This window comes from Podarcis muralis, chromosome 6, assembly GCF_964188315.1.
Source record: "Podarcis muralis chromosome 6, rPodMur119.hap1.1, whole genome shotgun sequence".
NCBI lineage: Eukaryota > Metazoa > Chordata > Lepidosauria > Squamata > Lacertidae > Podarcis > Podarcis muralis.
In genome coordinates, this window is record NC_135660.1 from 56,731,505 (window position 1) to 56,751,934 (window position 20,430).

The window sequence follows — 20,430 nt, forward strand, 5'->3', positions numbered from 1 at the left end:
GACGATTTTCCCCATGGGCTTGCTTCGCAAGACGGAAATGTCTTGCAAGTTTGTTTCCTTTTTCTTAACACCGTTAATACAGTTGCGACTTGACTTCGAGGAGCAACTCATAGAACGCAGTGTGGTAGTCTTTTTTGAGGTTTTTAAAGACTTTGGTGATTTTTGAAGCTTTTCCAAAACTTTCCCGACAACATGCTTCGCAAGACGAAAAAAATTGCAAGACGACAAAACTCGCGGAACGAATTAATTTCGTCTTGCAAGGCACCACTGTATCTTCTTTGCTTTCATTCTGAGGGATGGTCCACTTATGGCTACAACAGAATAGGTGTTTAGTGACAAACTACCCCCAAGTCTAAGGGTTTACATTATGTCTAGTGACTAATTATTTTTTCTTTTTTAAAGGAACATAATTTTAAGCACCGAGAAAGTAATATTTCCACTATACAGTACTTGCTAAAATGGTCACTAAGTACAGGCTGACAGAAATATGGAATGCTTTATGAAATTTGTTTGTCATCCTTGTGCTGGGGCCACGCTAATCTGTGTATTTTTCCAATTTTTCTATAGATTACTTGCATTTATAAAATGTAAGACATGTTTGATTGGTTGCTTAACTAATACACTTGTTTAAAAGATGTGAACCTGCAGATACTGAAAAGAAGTCATTGTTCCTTGTGTGTGACCAAAGGGTGGTTATGCAGGATGGGGCCTTCTTGGTAGTGGCGCTGAGACTTTAGAATTCCCTCCCTGGGGAGATGCACCTTGCTGCTTTTTTGATGGCATACAGATTCCAAGTTAAAACTATCCTGTTTAAAAGCCATTTATGAGAAAGTTATTTAAAAATTAAGTTGTATGTTGCTGCTGTTTTGTATTTGCTATGTGGACTTACTGTCACCTGTTATAATTTTATTTCTTGGAGGTTATTGCTTACTTATTCTCAACTTATTCTCAACTATCTTGTGGATATTTTGTGATCAAAAGGAAAGATATAAATATTTCACAAAAATAAATGCTTAGGCTGTGCAAACTTTTGTCACAGCAGCTGAAGTCCATAGGTACAATGCAAAATTGTTTTACAGTTCTGTTTATTGTATTGCTGCAAAGTGGGGGAAGGTAAGAAAGAATAAATAACGCAGCGATTGTCCTACAGTGCTTATGCAGTCCTAGCCATATTCCTGTTTGAATCAAGATAAGTGTCAGACATGTGAAATGATGTAATTCATTTGTAGGAAGACATTCCATCTCAAAACCACGCCCTCCAGTTGTAGTTGTACGCCATGTGAGCCACCACAATATTCACCTTAGTTGGGACTTGGAAGAACAACGAAAAGGTCCTCAGGAACAATGGTTAAAATTTTCAGTTGAAGAAGAGGACACAAAGTTGCATAAATATGGTCTAATTTATACGTAAGTGAAGTTGTGCTGCCCCCCCCCCCCCAAATAATTTGAAAGCTTGGATAACAAAGTTGACATACTTAACATAAATCAGTGGTTCTGAAAATGGTCTTTGTGGTTGTAGGTGTAACAAGAATATGTCAATACTTCCATGCATTGCAGACTCTTCCCCTAAATCTGTACATCTCAGTGGAGCAAATACCACTCGAATGACTTGAAAGGGGAAGGTTCTATAATCATGGAATCAAATCATTAATGGGTCGGACTTGTTGCTGTTGGATCCCAAGTGTGGACCACATGACCCTTCTTCATCCAGTAGTTCTTTTGTTGCTTTTTGTGGCTAAAGCATAACTCCTTCACTATTTTACTCTTGTTTCTTTTCTTCTAACGTTATGATTTAATTTGTAAAAAGTTTTCTTAATTGTTGAAAAAGTCAGTACATTAAACGATAAAATTGATCTTCCTCTTGATTTTCGGGGGGGGGAGTTTTATTATCAGTTACACTGAGCGTTTGGAGAGGTGGTCTATGTGTTGTAAAAGTAAAATAAATAAATTGACTGCAGTGCTACATAAGCTACCAGTGGTCCCCTGACTGCTCTGATGTTTGCTCTGAGACATCATACGTTCTGTTGTCATCAGAAAATTTCTATGTAGAGTTTGTCACTAGGTGGCAGAATTAGACTGAATACTACCTATTTCATCATATGTCAAGCTACATATCTTATACTATAAACAGTGCTTTAAAATTTAAAGCATTCTGAGCGTTCTAGGAAACAATCTCTTTACAATGTCAGACAGCTTAGAAGGATTTTTGCTTTTTAGTTAAAGCAGTAGCACATGGCAAAGTAATGGTAATTCTGATAGACATTTTTTGGTATTCCAAATATTATATGAAGACATTAAATTAAAATATTCAAACCTGAACTTTTGCCCTTGAAAAATGTGCTGGGAGTATATATTTGACGACATTTATGTAGATCTTCTAGTTCTTGTTTTTGAAGACCTGAAGTCCTTGGGTGATATCCAGCATAAGTCATACTCAGAGTAGACCAGTTGAAATGGTAGATTTCACAGAGTCTACTCTGAGTATGACAGATATTGGCTATCACCCTTTCTTTCCTTTTGGGTTTTAAAGTATGTACAGCTTAGGTATTTATGTAGGCTTGAGAAAACTTTGGATTTGTATGTGCAGTTAGGGCAAATGAATTTGCAGATGGATTCACAGTGACACAACAATAATGTGGACTTAAAAAGAACAATTTTGGCACATATTTCCCATCTAAGCAGATGGTTTTTTTCCCAGTGACCTTCATACATTCACAGTTACAGGTGTTTGGGAGTCAGTTTTTAGTACCATTTGTATTTTTAATTTAATTTTAGAGTTAGTCTTGTATAAACAAAACATTTGAAAATGATTAAAAATTTTTTTTTGGGGGGGGGGAAACATTACTCTGTTTTAGGGGATATGCTCAACAGCATGTGGTGGAAGGTCTTGAACCTAGAACAACCTACAGATTTCGACTTAAAGTGACAGATCCTTCAGGGGAGTCCGCTTACAGTACACCTGTTTGTGTAACCACAACAAGTAAGTTGACAATTCATTGTTAATTCTAAGTATGCACAATATAATTGGATTTCTACCCAATGAAAATAGCTATTAAATGGAAAGCAGAAGTTTATTAAGTAAATTTAACATGCAGCACTGCTCTCAATTAAGCATTTTTATGCAGTATCTTATTTGGGATACATTTTAGACCTTTTGCATTTGCTATTTCTCACTGTTATCTAAAGTGGGGAGAAACCCTTATCTTAAAATGTTTGCTTGCTTTTTTGATGTTGTCTTCTCGCTATTCAGCCCTTAGCTGCCCAAATTAGAAAACAGGACAAGAAACCTCATCAGTTTCATAAAGTCCCCATGCTCTTTAATGAACTGAGCTAGGCATCCAGACAGTATTGATTATTTTGGAATTCAGTCTGCAAAAATATTCTCTATGGTGATCCCACAATGAATCACTACATCTGGGTGGCTAGCTAAAATCCAGCCATTAGGAACAACATGTACCACTTTGTGTCCTTTTGAAGATACATATCTAGTAAGAAGCGTGCTTCTTGGCAACAGAACTGCTTGTCCTGGGAGTTAAGAATGGAGTGTTGTATATTCCAGTCCCCAAGAAATCCATGCACCTCTCCACACTCCCTGAGTTGGGAGTAAATTATCCTGTTGAAATCAATAGACTTCTGTATTGTATCAAATAGGTTCACAGCCAAAAGCTTGCAAGTGATTCACTGATTTCCCATTGTGCTCTAGCCCATGGTGAGCTATCCTAGAACATTTTAGTGAAAGTATGGCTGAATCCCTTTGCCATTGCTTCCTGTGTAACCACCAGAAGCCATTAGACTTTAGCATCTTAATATAACATGCTCACATTTGTCCAAAGGCCGCCATTCCTGAATTGAAACCTTGTTCTGAAAGCAGTGTGCGTTTTCGGGGGGGGGGGGGATCTGGGAAATAATCCTATGAAAATTAGGGTAAACATTTCAGTTTGCATTGGAAAAAATTCTGATACCTAGAGAGTGATCTAATTGAGCATGCTTATTTTACTTACATTCAGTTAACAAAGCAAAACACTTTGAATGTACAAAGCTTGCCAAATATTGTATCAACAATGGGCATCCATTTGTTGTTACTAATGCATTTATGAAATGGAAAATTTTCCTCAGGAAAAGAAAGCATTGGAAAGAATTCTGCCCGTCATTATCTAGAAATATGTTACGTGTTTGGCATGTTCATAGTTCATTTTAATATTGCACTTCACATAATGTTTGCTTTCCAAATAGCATAATGGATTTGGATAAAAATCTGAATTGTAAAACCAGGATTTTCCTATACAATGCACAGCTTTATTATATGTAAATATTCAAATCCATTCATATTCATATTTCATAGCTTCGTTGTTTTAATGTGCATGTTAGGAATATGCACATTAAAACAAAATGTCTCTTTTGGTTTAGCATTTGCATTCAGCTGGAAAAAGCCTTCATAAATCAGAATGCAAGTACTTTGAAAAAGGGTGTGATGCTGCTTCTTTTTTTCCTCAGGTAAAATACAAGAAAGTCCTGTTTAAATGAGGCGTGCAATTTTAATCAATTGGTCCCTAAAATAGAAAGACAAACAGCTGCTGCCTGTTAATTGGAGAATGTCTTCACCAATGAGTTCATCATTTATTCAGTTTCCAATAGAGCCTTCAGTTCCATAAATAAAATTCTTATAGCCACATTAGAATACATTGCTCTGTTCATCTGCAACCCAGTACCATTTTATGAAGGATTTATTTCAGAAGACAAAAGCATGACCTTCACCTATCCAGATTCCTTTTGTTTATCCAGTAATCACATTTATTGTGTGGACACAATTTTAATGAGTAACTATGTCAACTTTAAGCTTCTTGTCTGAAAGTTTTATGTACTGCATATATATTTTAATATAACTTCAAAGAGAGAATGACTGTACATTTTTAAATTGTTTCTCTTAGCTTTTGGTTCTTTTAATTATTTGCTCCTACACACCCAAAGAATTGTTTTTGAGAACTGTCATAGAGGTAAACTATGGTCAATATGGGAGCAGCATGTCCTTAATAGAAAAGGTCTCCTCAAAGACGTAATAAAGGGCTGTAAACATAAATTGAAATAAAAGCATACACCTGTTTTGTCCAAATGCATTATTCATACAACAACCCCAATATTATTATCCACTCCATATTGCAGATGGTGGGGAAGGCATTAGAACTAATGGGTTGCCTAAGCCCTAAAGCTACCTCAGGAGTTTGTGATTGAGGTGAGATTTGAAGCAGGGATTTCCTCACTAACACCTTTTGCTACTCTCCCCCCCCCCCCCTTTATTTTGCAATGCAGAGACTCAACAGTGTGCACAATATTTTAGATGTTGTCATTATTCATGAGTGTTTATTTGAGAGATGGTGCCCAGGTTTTAAAAATAAATAAACAGTCGTCTGGGTTTTTTGTGGTTTTTTTTTTTTAAAAAGATTTCAAAGTCACCTTTGAAACATTTCATCTTTCTGCTAAACAGTGATAAAAGGTCTATTGTTTAATTTAGGAACCTGGGATGTGTCCAGATGCTGTTCTGAAAAATGTGAAAGCTAGTTATTTGACAGCATTTTAATAGCTGACAGAGTACCAGCAAAACAATTTTTTATCCATCCTGCTTTCATGCATTGTTTTCTTCAGGTGAACCAATGAGTGGAGACCATCTCCATCGTGCTGTTAGCAGAAATGATGTAGATCAAGTCCTTACTATTCTTAAAGGAAGGTGAGAAATGATTCACCTTTTAAAATCGTCATATCTATGTAATAATGAGTGAAAGATAATGACAATTGCATGACAAATTGTGCTCTGACCTAAAGTGTCATTTTTCCTGTCACCTAAATATTAATGTTAGGGGACGCGGGTGGCGCTGTGGGTAAAAGCCTCAGCGCCTAGGGCTTGCCGATCGAAAGGTTGGCGGTTCGAATCCCCGCGGCGGGGTGCGCTCCCGTCGTTCGGTCCCAGCGCCTGCCAACCTAGCAGTTCGAAAGCACCTCCGGGTGCAAGTAGATAAATAGGGACCGCTTACTAGCGGGAAGGTAAACGGCGTTTCCGTGTGCGGCTCTGGCTCACCAGAGCAGCGATGTCACGCTGGCCACGTGACCCGGAAGTGTCTCCGGACAGCGCTGGCCCCCGGCCTCTAGAGTGAGATGGGCGCACAACCCTAGAGTCTGTCAAGACTGGCCCGTACGGGCAGGGGTACCTTTACCCTTTAAATATTAATGTTAAGCTTATACGTTAAGCTCAATGTGATAGATTTCTAATTGCAAATTATGCTGTTACAGAAATGGGTGCTAATATGTATGTGTGTGTGTGTGTGTGTCTGTGTATAGATATATATAGATGTGTGCGCGCGCGCGCGCACACACACACACACACACACACACACACACATTATAACATTGACCCCTGTGTGTAAGTAGAAGGCAGGCATTCTATATAACTGACAGTTCCCTTTCCTAGTGACAACACTAGTGAGAGCCAATGTGGTGTAGTGGTTAAGAGCGGTAGTCTCGTAATCTGGGGAACCGGGTTCGCGTCTCTGCTCCGCTGGGTGACCTTGGGCCAGTCACACTTCTCTGAAGTCTCTCAGCCCCACTCACCTCACAGAGTGTTTGTTGTGGGGGAGGAAGGGAAAGGAGAATGTTAGCGGCTTTGAGACTCCTTCGGGTAGTGATAAAGCAGGATATCAAATCCAAACTCTTCTACTCTATCAGAGAATGCCACTGCAAAAGGTCCTCAATCCTTGGGAATGATTTTTCCGGGGAATTTAGAGGTTGATATAAGAAATGGGAGCATAAAAAACCCTTTCATGGGAAAAAACCATACTGTGCTTCTTGGATCTAAGCCATATAATTCTTTTAAGTTATGAAAGGCAGCAATGATCCATGAAGTTGTGTGCTGAGGAGCACTAATCAAGGCAGACTCGGTGCTCTTGTTGTTGGGCACTGCAAGGTGAGCAGCAAAGACATGAAGATTACTATATGAGCATTGTTCAGCTGCTGACTGGCCAGCGCATGGTGTAAAATGTGGGCCATGATGTCAGTGGCCCAGTCTACTTGCTTGTCAGCAGGTCATAACTGCAGGGTGCTGACCTAGTAGGTTCATAGCTTCCTACCATCTTGCAGTGCCTATAAGTAAGAACACTGTGCCCCCACCTCCTCCATTGGGACACAGTGGTGGCAACTTTAATGGATCCTTACCACTGATGAATAGGCAGAATATGCACCTACGTATGTTGAGAAACATATTGGAGAAGAACTGTAGTGATGGAAATGTTTGAAATGATAACGAGTCTACTTTTTTCTTTTTTGAAAAGGCAAGTGGTGGTAGATACACTCAATAAACTAGGATTTACAGCGTTGATGGTTGCTTCACAAAAAGGATATACTAGGTAGTATTGTAATATTTCTTTTACCTTTCTTGTATGAGACTCTGTACAGATCAGAATAGTCAGTTACAGTTCTCATTATTTTTGTGGTTTGGGGTGTGTGTGATATGAAGTTGCCATTATCTGCTTGAAATTCAGGGATAGCTGATTGATGACCCATTGTAATATCTAATCGCAAACCAATTTTTTCTGGCCCTCCACTAACTACCTAATCCCTCCCCCAGCAAAAAAATTAAGTAACAAGATTCCCCACTTCAAACTCCTCTCGCTCTCTTTCATATTGTATGCATTATATGTATTTATACATATTATATGTGCTGCTATGCCTGGGCATATATGATTCATTACTGTGAATGTTTGACTAGACAGCAACAATTTTATTATGGGTATTGGAATCACTGACAGAACAGTAGCCTTCAAAACTGCAGAAGGTGGCCACCTCTCCTTTCAGATGTATTAATTTTGGGAACCCCCCCCCCCTCCAATTCATTCCTTAAATACTATTTTATAGCTACAGGCCTGAAACTGATAATTTATTTAGTGTTCAGAGTATGTTCTTTCACATTCATCCTCATAACACCACAGTGCAATGAATAATTATTCTTTGTTTTGTAGACTGAGAGCTAAGACTGAAGAACAGTGACTTGCTCTTGCTCAAAATTACCTAGTTAATTATAAACAAAGTTTGGCTTGAAACCAGAATTTTGTACAGTACTCTAGTCAATGGATCACATCAACTTTATATTCTAGACTGGGATAATGTGCTGCAGCAGTTGCTGTTGTTTATAGTTGTATTGACTTACAAGGCAAGCTGTTAATTGGTAAATAATTTCAGTGTGGCATATGAATTTGCACATGGTTTGAAGACAGTGGTCAGTTTGCCACATAACAATTTCTTACTATAGCAGCCATCAAAATTGGCACCTTAACTGAATATTCTTTATATGTCATGGCAAGCTGCTAGTTGCTGAAAAATAATATAATGCAAATGTTTTCTATCTAGACTTGCACAGATTTTGGTAGAAAATGGAGCAGATGTGAACCGGAAGAATGCCAGTGGGAAGGACAGGTAATAAATGCAGTACATTGCCTCATCAGATAACATGGCGGATGTTGATATTGTGGACTTAAAAAGTATATTTAATGTAAACCTGTGTCCATGGGGAGGAAATGTCACTGGGATACTGTCTGCATCAGTAATAATGCCTTAGCTGATGCTGATCTGAAATGGAACTCTTAATTTTGCAGCTTTTGTTCCCTGACTGTTGTTGATACTTTGAGGCCTGGGCAACACAATCCTGCCATTCTCCCACCACCTGTTGGCAATGGCAGCAGTGCATACATAGCTTAGCCCAGGCATCCCTAACCTTCGGCCCTCCAGATGTTTTGGATTACAATTCCCATCATCCCTGACCGCTGGTCCTGTTAGCTAGGGATCATGGGAATTATAGGCCAAAACATCTGGAGGGCCGCAGGTTGGGGATGCCAGGCTTAGCCTAACATTCTGTATTGGAGCTTGACATCATTTCTCTACTACATGGTCCTTGATGGTGATGGGAAACACAACATGACATGGATGGAGGAGCAGTAAAATGTGGAACAGCATGGGTGCAACATTTGTGAACAGCAACAAAAAAGCAGATTAAAATTATTATTTTGTGGGGAGGGGTTGGTTTTAGAGCCCATAAACCCTCAAATTTGACCCATGTGTGGCACTTCAATTTTCCTTGGAATGAATGATAGCCATTAATTTAAATGGCAGAAAGTAAAGCTATACATTCAGAGGCACAAATGGACTAGGCTGAGGCTGATAACTGAAATGAGAAGCAGGTTTCTCTCTTCTCAGGTGTTGCAGATTGCAGCCCATTTATAATGGGAGTGATGGTTGTAACAGCCTCTCCTGACACTACTCTGATTTGGGTTCTGTTTCTTGGTTGGTTGGTTGGTTTTTTTACAATCAAACGGTATATAAATGTTTACGAAATAAATATGAAAATAAATTATGAAATTGGTTATAACAGTGTATGACATAGTAAAAACTGCTTATATATATATAGCATGAGATATATTTGCATTTCCATTATTTTGTGGAATGTACTTTTGCTATTCTATGAAGCTTGTTAAAATTTGCTTTAGTTGTTTGTTTCCTTAAATACCACTTTTGTATGCAAAGGGCTATTGTGCTCTTTACCAAATATTCAGTCTGTTTAGTGCATGCAACACTCTTACTGTCCAGGAAGGACTTTAAAGTAGTAAAGTAAGCCAATAGATACATATAATTTAGGACAACCAGTCAAATTAGCAAGTGAACCATGTTCATCAGCCAGCAGAATGAACTTCTGCTCAATGGGACTTCCTTTTTCTCTCCTTCAAACAAATGCAGATAGAAGCCCTGTTTTAGACCTTCCGCTTTCAGCCTGAGAAGGTCAGGGACTCAGCAAGCAGGGATGGGGTTATAGGGAGTATGGTTGGCATACACCCTATCCAGGCAGAATGTCCAGCCAGGGCTAGTTACTCATTTTATGGCCCAAATCAATAATATGTCTGTTGGGTTTCCTCAAGTGTTTAATAAACAACAAGGGTGTTCCGCTCTGTTTTTTTAAAAATAATTTCTGACAGAATTAGTTTGATAAATAAAGTTATTTTACTATCTCCTCAAGACACGTCCTTATCAGAGCCTTTCCTGGACCACCTCTAGCCTCAACTCGCTGCAGATCAGTTGACATATCACCTCCTAATTACTAACTTTTCATTTGCCCGCACTTTGTCTTTCATATCTGTTTTGGCAGTCTAATGTCGATCCTAAACTATTCAGGCAGTTTCTGATTCTGGCATTTGGTGTGGATTGTACATGTTGAAAGTATCAGCAGTATATATAAAAGAATCTTCCTGAACACAAAAGTATGGTGATTTTCTAAAAGTAAATTTGTCCAAAGACCTCCAAAAAGCAGTCTATACAAATCAGAGGAAAATACAGAATTACAGCAGTTAGATGTCAGCATATAAGCAGCAGCAAGAAATAAGATACAATAATCCATAGAATAACAATACAATTTTTTAATAACTTGGTCTATGAGCCGGTTAATTTCTAGTATTACTTAGATATCTACACAAAATCATGCAAGTTTTCTTCCCAATGATATTTTAAGTTAATCTGAAAGGCCTGCTTTTAAAGGTGTTTCATAAGTGGTACTAGATGTCCCTGGTAATGTTGGCTGATGTTCTGTGGTTGGGAAATCGTAAATCTTACACTGAAGTCAATATGTTGTGTCTTCAGTTGATGTCTAGGATTTTGTTCTCTATGGAAATATTAAAATGAAGTAATGTCTCAAAAGATTCAACAGAATCCTCAGTGATACACACTGAACTACAGATGTTAGCAGTTACTAGGAAAATGTTCTTTTGGTTTTTTCTTTGGCTATTTTTGCTAACCCCAGTTATACATTTCACAAAAGCCCTTATTTTATATATATAAAGGCTCCTTTTACAATTATCAGCCCATTTTGTCCATCTGGACAATTGGATATTGTGTTTTGGTATTGTACTACCATTTCCTTTTAGCACTGTGAACAAGTTCTTCTAATAGCTTGTTTACATATACTTTATGTAGGCTTCAGTTTTACTAGTAATATAATAGTGATTATATCAGTGGTCATATAACATAGCAATATACAGTCATAAAATGGTGTTTAACAGAAAATTAACCAACTTAGAAGAGTATTTAGACTAAGGTGTGGCTCACTTAAACAATACTTAATTTTCTATAAACTGCAAAATAACAACGTTTTATGTGTTAATAAGTAGTGTTTTTTGTTTCTTAGTTTAATGATAGCTTGTTATGCTGGTCACCTGGACATTGCTAAGTATCTCAGATCCCAGGGAGCTTCTTGGTTATCCAGAGACCTTGGGGGATGTACAGCTATGCACTGGGCTGCTGACGGAGGACATGTCGATGTTATTGAGTGGATGGTCAAGGATGGTTGTCAGGTATGGTGTTCATCTGCATACTTTGAAGCAGTTTATCAGATGTGTACATGCCACTGTATATAGGTGTGCTGTTAATCATTATGGAATGCTGCATCAGTTGTTGCCGTAATTTCAAGGTTATGAAGAAATTGCATTACCTGCTTTAAAAAGCTTGTATATAACTTTAATAGTTATTGGTTATTGTATTTGAAACTAATCTTGTTTAGTACTGATCACATAATAGAGGATACTTGGTGGAATAGATTCAAAAGACCAAATAAATATATTCTAGGATTGAAAAAAAGTACAAATTTTGGTTGAATCCAGTGTGTGCCTGAGTGAAAGACACTTGTGCAATGTGACTTTCCCATCCTGCCCTCCCCACTGTGATCTTCTGTGCTCCCCACAAAGCTATCCACTCTGACAAGCTGCTTCTATACTATTTTTTATCATTTCCACTGTATTCCTCTGTGCCACATCCTTTCCTAAGGATTTTCCAGCCCTCAGGAGAGGCATTTGAAAGGCCCAGAGGACTGCAATGGAGAATGGAGGTCCTTGAGCTTGTTTGGAGGTTCTAGCAGGGGAGCACAGCTATCGTATACCCTTGACCGAAGAACGGTACACTCCTATCTGGGATGGTTGTCCTCTTCCACCGAGTGCGCAGCTTCAGGAGGGACGCACATGGAGCGGTGAGGGAGGAAGGGGACACCCGCCTAGACAGCCAGATCAGCTGAATCAACCCTGGCAATCAATCGGGTGACAGATGTTGCAGCCAGATTGCCCTCACATCGAACATACTCTATCTATTTTCCAAAGTTTGGTGAATTCTGATCGTGTGACCCATTTATTCTCGGTAGATAAAGGCAAACTTTCCCCTGTTGTCGGAGTCACCAAGAAGATGATCCCTGAAATAATTTTTAAAAACCAGGAAAAGGAAGTTCAATTGAATATATACATTATTGGATTGTATCCAGTACTGTTTTTCATGGGCAGGGTGGGCTTCTTCTCATACAATAGGACTCTACCTCCCTATCTCTACCCCCCTGTAGCTTCCTGTATACCCTGAAAATCTGCTCTGGAGTGTTGGGAACCCTCTGGGACAGAATTTTAGGGTATTGGGGAACTGCAGTCGAGTAAAGTGAGTGGAAGTCTGCTTGTACAATACTTGATTCCACCCAGTGTATTGGAAGAACTAATAAATTAGGAATTATAATACAAAATGAACATCAAATATTATGTTAAGTCGATTTGAAAAACACAAACACACAAATTATAAGTGCAACACCTGCAAATGTAACAGGGAAATAAATGTAAATTGTAAGTTAAAAATATGGAATGAATGGGCATTATCTTGACCAATAATGCTACCACTGCTGTTGCTATTACTACACTTTTATCAGCAGCATGCTGTGCACTCTGCAGATAACAGTAATGACACCCTCCTTGCCAAGAAGTGTTCAATCAAAATAAAATGGAGAGGATGAAACTGAAAAGCAAAGCTGTATTAAGGCCAGTGAGTCTGTAAAATAAGACTGAATTTGGTTACCTGGCGGAAGAAGGCCCTGACAATGTCAAGTGGTCTAGGAATGATTTTATGGAAGGAATAGATTTTGAAGTGGGAGCATGAATTGGGCTGATATATCGAAAGGGCTAAGGAGGCTGCTCCAGGCATCGAGAACTGCACAGCATGAGAAATAAATTGCTGGAACAAGCAGGAAAGAGTGATGCTGAAGATAGGTAATAAGCTCAGCAAGTATTCAACAGAACAGAAATCTTGTCAATTTTCATTGAATTCATGTTTCAAGTATCAGAAGAACATCCTTTCTTTGACAGATTGATCCTAAAGACACAGGCTTGGAGTGGACTCCGCTGATGAGACTATGTGCAATAACAGGAAAAGCAGATGTGGCCACAACTTTACTAGACGCTGGAGCTGATGTGAATGTAAAAGATAAGGATGGCAAGACACCTCTCATGGTATGCTCTGCTGCTAAGCAGTGTGCTGGTATATTTTGGAATACACTGTGCAACCTCATAGAAAAGTGCTGTGTGAAAAGCAACTCCAAATCCAGAGTTCTCCTTTTTGTACACTTTTCCCCAATATTTTTGTAGTGCACTAGAGTTTATATACACTATACGTGGTGGTTTTTGTGGTGCAAGTCTCCAATTAAAAAAAACCAACTGTGTAAAAAGCATATGTTAGTGAAAAGTGTGCACAAAAATATATATTTGTGAGAAAAATGCACAAAATTGCTTTATGTTAAGGAAAATTGCTGGCAAATGTGTATATTAGGATAAATGCACCAAAACGTACACAAATTTTCAGACAGATGCAGAAATGAGGTGAACTGAAGACTGGAAAAAATAAGAAACTGAAATCAACAGGTTCATCCACTCCTGCCACCAATACAATGTGGGGCTGCACTAGACTTGCTGCTAGTGATCTGCACAACAGTCCATGGAACTGCACTAATATATACATACTCAAACTTTTGTCTGCTCTTAGAAAGGTGTTTTGAACTTACTTGTATACTATAGAATGAGGCAGCTAGATGCTTTGCTCTCAAAGATCTGTAATGTATGAAACTGAGTTATTCATCCTGGCTGTTCCCTTCAACAAGGTTGTGTTGGTATAATTTGGGTTTGGGTGTGAAGCTTGTTTACCTGGTTGTCTGTTTATCTGAGAACTACCTGCTCATTCCACCAGTTTTCTTCTGCAATGTGAAACATTTTGATAAGGCGGTGTGTCAAGAGGTCTACTTAAGAAAGGCTTCTAGGTACTAGTGCTCCATACTATTCCCTGCCCCATGGAATATATTTACTTTTATTAAAAGCCTTTCTTGCACAGATGACAAGTCCTTTTTCATTCACTACTAATTTTGCCCACAGAATGCAGTGGCTGTGCTAGAAGCCTTTTTACCTGTATTGGGATGACAGGAGGATTTTCAAAGTAACACTTCACTTCCCCTTTGATTTCTCTTATTAAGGCACTTTATCTCACAATCTCTTTTCTGGTTTGGTGCATGAAATGAAGTACGTATGAGCAAATTCAAATGTTTCTTTAATAGGATGAGCCCTCTTATTCCTTCATACTTGGAAATTCATCTTTCTGAAGTACTGCATTTGTATTTGTAGATTCTATAAAGATCAAAATGCTCTGTTAACATTTTCATTCCAGTCAGCACACAGAGCGAGCGAGCAAGTACTTCTCTACCTTTACAAACAGGTGTTTGGGATGATATTTTAATGATCTGTAGAAGCAGGTGTATTATTGCCAAGTTCTAAAGGCTAATATTCAGATCCTTCATGTAAAGGCAGACTTCAATGCTGCAGTAGAGGATGGAGATCGTCAGAACTCCAGGAGAGCCTAGAGAAGTTCAACATACTGAAGCAATGCACAAATGACTTGTAGCAAATCACTCAACTATCACTGCTCCTATATGCAAAATTATGGTCAGGATTATATAGCTTAAGATCACCACATACACTGTTTTACTATTTATGTAAGGCATCTATATACCACTTAATAATTAGCATTGCTAAGCAGTGGGCATAAACCTAAACTAGACGGAGAATATAATGATAAAAATTCATCGTAAAACTGAACACAACCCCTATGGGTTGCATTCAGCTAAGTCCTACTCAGTCAGCCCTTTGAAATTAAGATAGTCATGTCTATTAACTTAGGTGGATCTACCCTGAGTGGGACTTGCATTTAATACCACCTCTGATATTCAGTGGTGTAAATGTAAATTGTTTCAGTTGTACACTACTATAAATGTGTTGTGCAAAATACACTTGGGGTGCTATGACTGATGGCAGCTTCTTGTTAAGTCCACAGATTCACCCCCATGCAATGGTTTGTAAGGCCCTTAGATCTTGAGTTCCGGCTGCTAGGCCATGTTTAAACTTCTTTTGAAAGCTATTTAAAAAGTTTGGCATACTTGTAGTTGGTTGATGATAACATTGTCAAGAGAATATTTAAATATAGTCAACAAAATTAAAAATAAATAAAGCACAGACCCTAGCTGTCAGGAGTATAGACCAACCCAGTCCTCTGTTAATGTTCTAGCTGCTTATTCTAAAACACACACAGCTATGTGGCTGTCAGATACGTTTGTGTGTATCTCAGTACCAGAAATGAAGATGCATTTGTTACATTCCTTCTAAAAGTGATACCATGCCAGTTCCTCATAGAAGTGGTAGTAGCTTTGACAATTACTTCTCATCAGTTGGAGGTTGCTCAAACAGTAACTTTCAGAGTTGGAACACAACGGTGTTTGGAGTTTATTTCCAAATTTGGGATGGTGTTCTAATATTGAGTAATCCTTGCATTGTGTTAGTAGGTAATCTGTGTTGGCTTTCATTGAAGAAAAAGGTGCCAATTTTTCTTTTCTCCAAAATATTTCCAATAAGAGAACAAGTTTATTTTATGCAAACACCCAACTATATATAATTTCCCCCTAATCTTACTTCCAGGTGGCAGCATTAAATAACCATGAAGAATTGGTAGCATTACTTCTAGAAAGAGGAGCAGATCCTGATGTTAAAAATGAGGTAATAGCAGTAAGAGTAGCTTTTTCAGCACCTGTTTTACACACACATCCAAGAACTGTTTAAAATAACAAAATTAACATTTTTTTGGGGGGGGGATTTTTTTTCAGTTTGGCAAAGGTGCCCTGGAAATGGCTAGAGGCATGAACAGACAGGTATGGATATCTTTTACTTGAACTCTTCTCCTGATTTCTATTCTTTAAGCATTTTATCCTCATTTGCTGTTTTCCTTCTCTTTTTTAGAGTGTGGTTTCAATAATAGAAGAAAGGAAAAGACAATTAAGTAATGTGAACGTGGATTCTTCCGCATCCTCTGCTACAATTGTGTGATGCAGACAATTTGAAGCCTAATCTTACCTACGAAGGAGGTCAGGCCACAAGGACTAAATCCTAGTTGTTTTCCTTTTTCCTAATTAGCTGTTACACACTCTTGGGTGCCTTGATTAAAATGCTAACTTTGCTTCTCCAGCATTTTTCTCTGGCGTTTAAATTCATCTACATTTTAGCAGCATTATTTTCTCATTATGGTCAGTTTTTACAGTGATCCTATTTTTTGCTCTTCTGTCCTCTTGTTCTCATGCTAGCAGCTTAGCAGCTGTTCCTGTTTCATGCCCTTGAGTAGTAGCAGTCACTGACGTTAAGGGCAAAACTAGAACATGCCATAAATTATCATGTAGTTTGCTGTAGAATGCATGGCTTCTCAATAAATAAATAGGTGGCATAGTAGTAGTAGTAGTAGTAGTAATAATAATAATAATAATAATAATAATAATAATAATAATAATTTTTTATTTATACCCCACCCTCCCCAGCCACAGCAGGGCTCAGGGTGGCTAACAAGCAATAATAAAAACAAGTTGAACGAATACAACTTAAAATACAACATTAAAATATTGAAACATTAAAATATTAAAATGCAGCTTCATCACAGGAGGAGAAAGGAAAAAGAAAAAAGAAAGAGGGGGAGGGAATCAAATTGGCTCCAAGCCAAAGGCCAGGCGGAACAACTCTGTCTTACAGGCCCTGCAGAAAGAAATCAGATCCTGCAGGGCCCTGGTCTCATGAGGCAGAGCGTTCCACCAGGCCGGAGCCAGTGTTGAAAAGGCCCTGCCCTGGCTCTGGTTGAAGCTAATCTAACTTCCTTAGGGCCCGGGACCACTAGGGTGTTGCTATTTATGGACCTTGAGGCTCTCTGTGGGACATACCGGGAGAGGCGGTCCCGTAGGTATGAGGATCCTTGGCTGTGATGTAGTAGGCCAAATGGCCAGGGCGGGGGAATGGAAAACAGGATTGGGAGCACAACATAGGAGGTGGGGCTTAGCGCTTTGTCTCTGCCATGGCCCCAGTGGGAGTTCCATGCATGCGCGTACTCTCTCTCTCTCTCTCTCTCTCTCTGTCTCATGATTCACAATGGGGAAAATCTCCCGTTATGACCAATGGTAGCTTTACTCCCAACAATATGATGATCCCATTTTGACTCCCCCCCCCCAACAGTTATATATTAAAAAACAAAAATCCCAAGGATGCCTGGGCATACTATGTAATAAAATAATTACGTCTAGCTTGGCTCCAATGCTAAGTTCTTTGGCTGTCCTTGTGCAGTGTAACTGGTTTTTGTAGAGCAGAAAGTAGGTAACAAGATAATTGGGAGAGGGCAAAATGAGCCACTGTCCATGGAGTGGCATTCTGCTACAGTGACCCTGAATTCCTAAGACTTGTGCTGCCACGCTAAAGGAATGACTCCTTGCAAATGCAGAATGGATTTTATGCAATACTTGGAAAAGTGTGAGTTCAAAGTGATGGAATAAATGCCATTAAGGACTTTATATGCCAATAGTATATTGAACTTGGTCTGGTAAGAAATTGGTATTTGTCCAAGTTTCTTGGCCACCTCATAGATGCACAGCAAGCTGCTCATTAAAATCAGATTCTCCCAGAGTAATTGTACATGCAAATACTGCAGTTTTTGTTCGGAACATAAACACACATGAAAGAATTCAGAATGTTAGTTCGTGAGGATAGTGAAACAAGCTGGTTCAAATAGCTCAGTTGGTTAGAGCATGGTGCTGATAACACCAAGGTTGCAGATTTGATCCCCATATGGGAAAGCTGCATATTCCTGCATATTCTTGCATTGCATGGGGTTGGACTAGATGGTCCTCAGGGTCCCTTCCAACTCTACAATTCTATGATTCTAAATGGCAAAAAGCTGAACAGAATAACAGAAAATCCATTCTAGAAACACTGTATTTTGTAAGTTAGAGTCTAATCTTTCTGAGCAGCACAAGACTTATGATGACATCAGAACCATCAACATAGCTTTTTAAATATAATAATAATAATAATAATAATAATAATAATAATAATAATAATAATAATAATAATAATATGATTGACTCTGTACTTGCTTGCAGTAAGTACACAAGTTGGAGGAAATCAACTTTTTTGGGAGATATGTGTGTATAGGATTGCAGTCTTAATAGCACATTCAGGAGAATCTTATGAGATTATTATTTTAAATGTTCCCCGTTCTTTGCAGACAAAATAAATTGTCCCATACCTGGTCAACAAAGTATTCAAAGTTTTATTTCCTCAATAAATTATTCCATTTTCAAAACCTTTTAATAATTGCAGAAAACACAAATCAGTACATAACTAAGGATGCATTTACTGTTTATTTAATACAGAATACTTAATAGGGAATAGATTGTCCTGCTATTGAAACATGTTTGTAGGCTCTTAACATGTTACTGCAATAATCATTACAAAAAAGTGTATAAAAGTAAGGCAAACTGTTACACAGTGCATTATGTAGAAAGTTTTAGCAAACTGACATTTAACTGAAAGCATTATAAAGGTATGGTTCATAAAAATTAATGGCTTATGTCACTCTAATATTCATATATAGTGTGCTAAATGGTTTACAATTAACAGTCTTATCACCACAGTCTTAAAAACATCACATGGAAGAAAGTCCCACTGAATGCAGCTAATGGAACTTAACTTCCATGAAAATGTATCAAGGATCAGGTTATCAGCAGTTAAAATATCAGTTGCTACTCTTAATGCAAAGAGTGATAGCACCTTTTGTTCAGAGTCAGTCCTGATGGCAATTCACATTGCATTTTATATGCCTGCTTCATGCTAAAAGAGATACCTAAATGTAAAGTATAACAGAAGAATAAAAGGACTGAAATGTCTTTGCTTCCCAGGATGATACAGGAAATTGTAATCGTAATACAGGAAACTTGCATTATCTTGAGTAATAAAGACTATTTATTACATTGGTACAGTTACCCTGTGATGATGATTGCATGTGATTACAACTTAGAAGGGATATTCAAATCAGATTTATTTAAGGGCTGTATACCCCACGCTTTAACAGGTTCCCAGGCTGGCTTACCAGGTAAGTTCATTTGGTGTTTTTTCCCCATTAATGCATTAACAAATTTATTATTTTATTATATATCAGGAAATGTAAATCAGATTGTATAATTCCAAGAACATTTTTGTTACATTAAAAAACCTACTATAAACGGCAATAGTTAAAAATGCAAAAATATGTCATATGTGCCTGATTAAACCTGCAACATAACTAATTTTGCAATTTGATTCACTCTGAGTGTGCAATGAGAGCTTATTTAGAAGCTAAACTAACTTGAGGAAGAAGCATATCTGATGGTTTAAGGTGGGGTGGTTAACCTGTGGGCCTCCAGTTCTTGATGGACCACAACTCCCACCATCCTTGACCATGCTGACTTGGGCTAATGTAGTTCAACAGTATCTGCAGGGCCACAGGTCAGCTAGCCCTGATTTAGGGGCTCTTGACTCATATTTATTTCTTGTTCAAATTAATTATGTAAATATTCAATGGATCTGGAAGCACATGGAGTTCTCAGTTTTATGTAAGCAATGTGAACAAGGAGGGATGTGGAAGAGAACTTGGGATTTTCTGTTAATTTAAACAACAGTATTGATACAGTAATATTTAATTACAGTACTTAACATTTATCTAGCATTCAAAACACTCAGTGTAGTTTGGGTAATTCCTATAGGGCTGTTCCTCACATTGAGGGCTTAAGTTGATTAGAAGTGCCTTGCCTAAGAAGATTGTGACTGAGGTGATGTTTGATTTGGAGCTCAGGGATTATGCAATGACAGGTCAGAATCAACAGCTTCTGAAACAACTTTGGACATCTCTGTTTGGAGTAATGTAAGCAAGACCCTACCAGTGAGACAAAGATCAGGACTGAGGAGAGAATTAGTTATCATTATACTAATATACAAAGGCTTCAATGAACTGAAAGAGGCTCTGGTCTGTTTCAACACTTGCTCAAAATCTGTTCTGTCCTGTCTTGTAATGGTTCAAAGTAGTTTAGTTGTGGTAAACCACAACTAAAACTATTGGCCATAATCTAGCACTGAGAGCATGCAGCTGGCCTGTGTTGGGGGTGGGGGAGTCTTTCCCTTCCCCTGGCTCATCCAGAATTGCAAATAAGCAAGCTGCAATAAAGCAGCAAGT

The 20,430-nt window shown here is 38.3% G+C and overlaps 1 protein-coding gene and 1 non-coding gene across 6 annotated transcripts in view; one reads left to right on the plus strand and one right to left on the minus strand.

Annotated features, from left to right (window-relative positions):
- The window catches only part of FANK1 (fibronectin type III and ankyrin repeat domains 1), a 37,614-nt gene that overhangs the window by 15,245 nt on the left and 1,939 nt on the right, over positions 1-20,430 (plus strand). For 2 of the 5 annotated variants that reach the window (XM_028729968.2, XM_028729967.2), the window contains exons 2-11: positions 1,230-1,407; positions 2,856-2,980; positions 5,641-5,722; positions 7,317-7,391; positions 8,392-8,457; positions 11,210-11,375; positions 13,188-13,331; positions 15,834-15,911; positions 16,019-16,063; positions 16,152-19,195. In XM_028729968.2, coding sequence (XP_028585801.1) covers positions 1,230-1,407; positions 2,856-2,980; positions 5,641-5,722; positions 7,317-7,391; positions 8,392-8,457; positions 11,210-11,375; positions 13,188-13,331; positions 15,834-15,911; positions 16,019-16,063; positions 16,152-16,238 — 1,046 coding nt within the window. In that variant the 3' untranslated portion in view covers positions 16,239-19,195. Of the gene's footprint in view, positions 1-1,229; positions 1,408-2,855; positions 2,981-5,640; positions 5,723-7,316; positions 7,392-8,391; positions 8,458-11,209; positions 11,376-13,187; positions 13,332-15,833; positions 15,912-16,018; positions 16,064-16,151; positions 19,196-20,430 lie in introns of those variants that run through there. The other 3 variants (XM_077930354.1, XM_077930355.1, XM_028729965.2) reach the window with 3 other exon arrangements.
- Positions 482-585, minus strand: LOC114598265 (U6 spliceosomal RNA). The gene has a single exon (XR_003707008.1). It is a non-coding gene; the product is annotated as a U6 spliceosomal RNA (small nuclear RNA).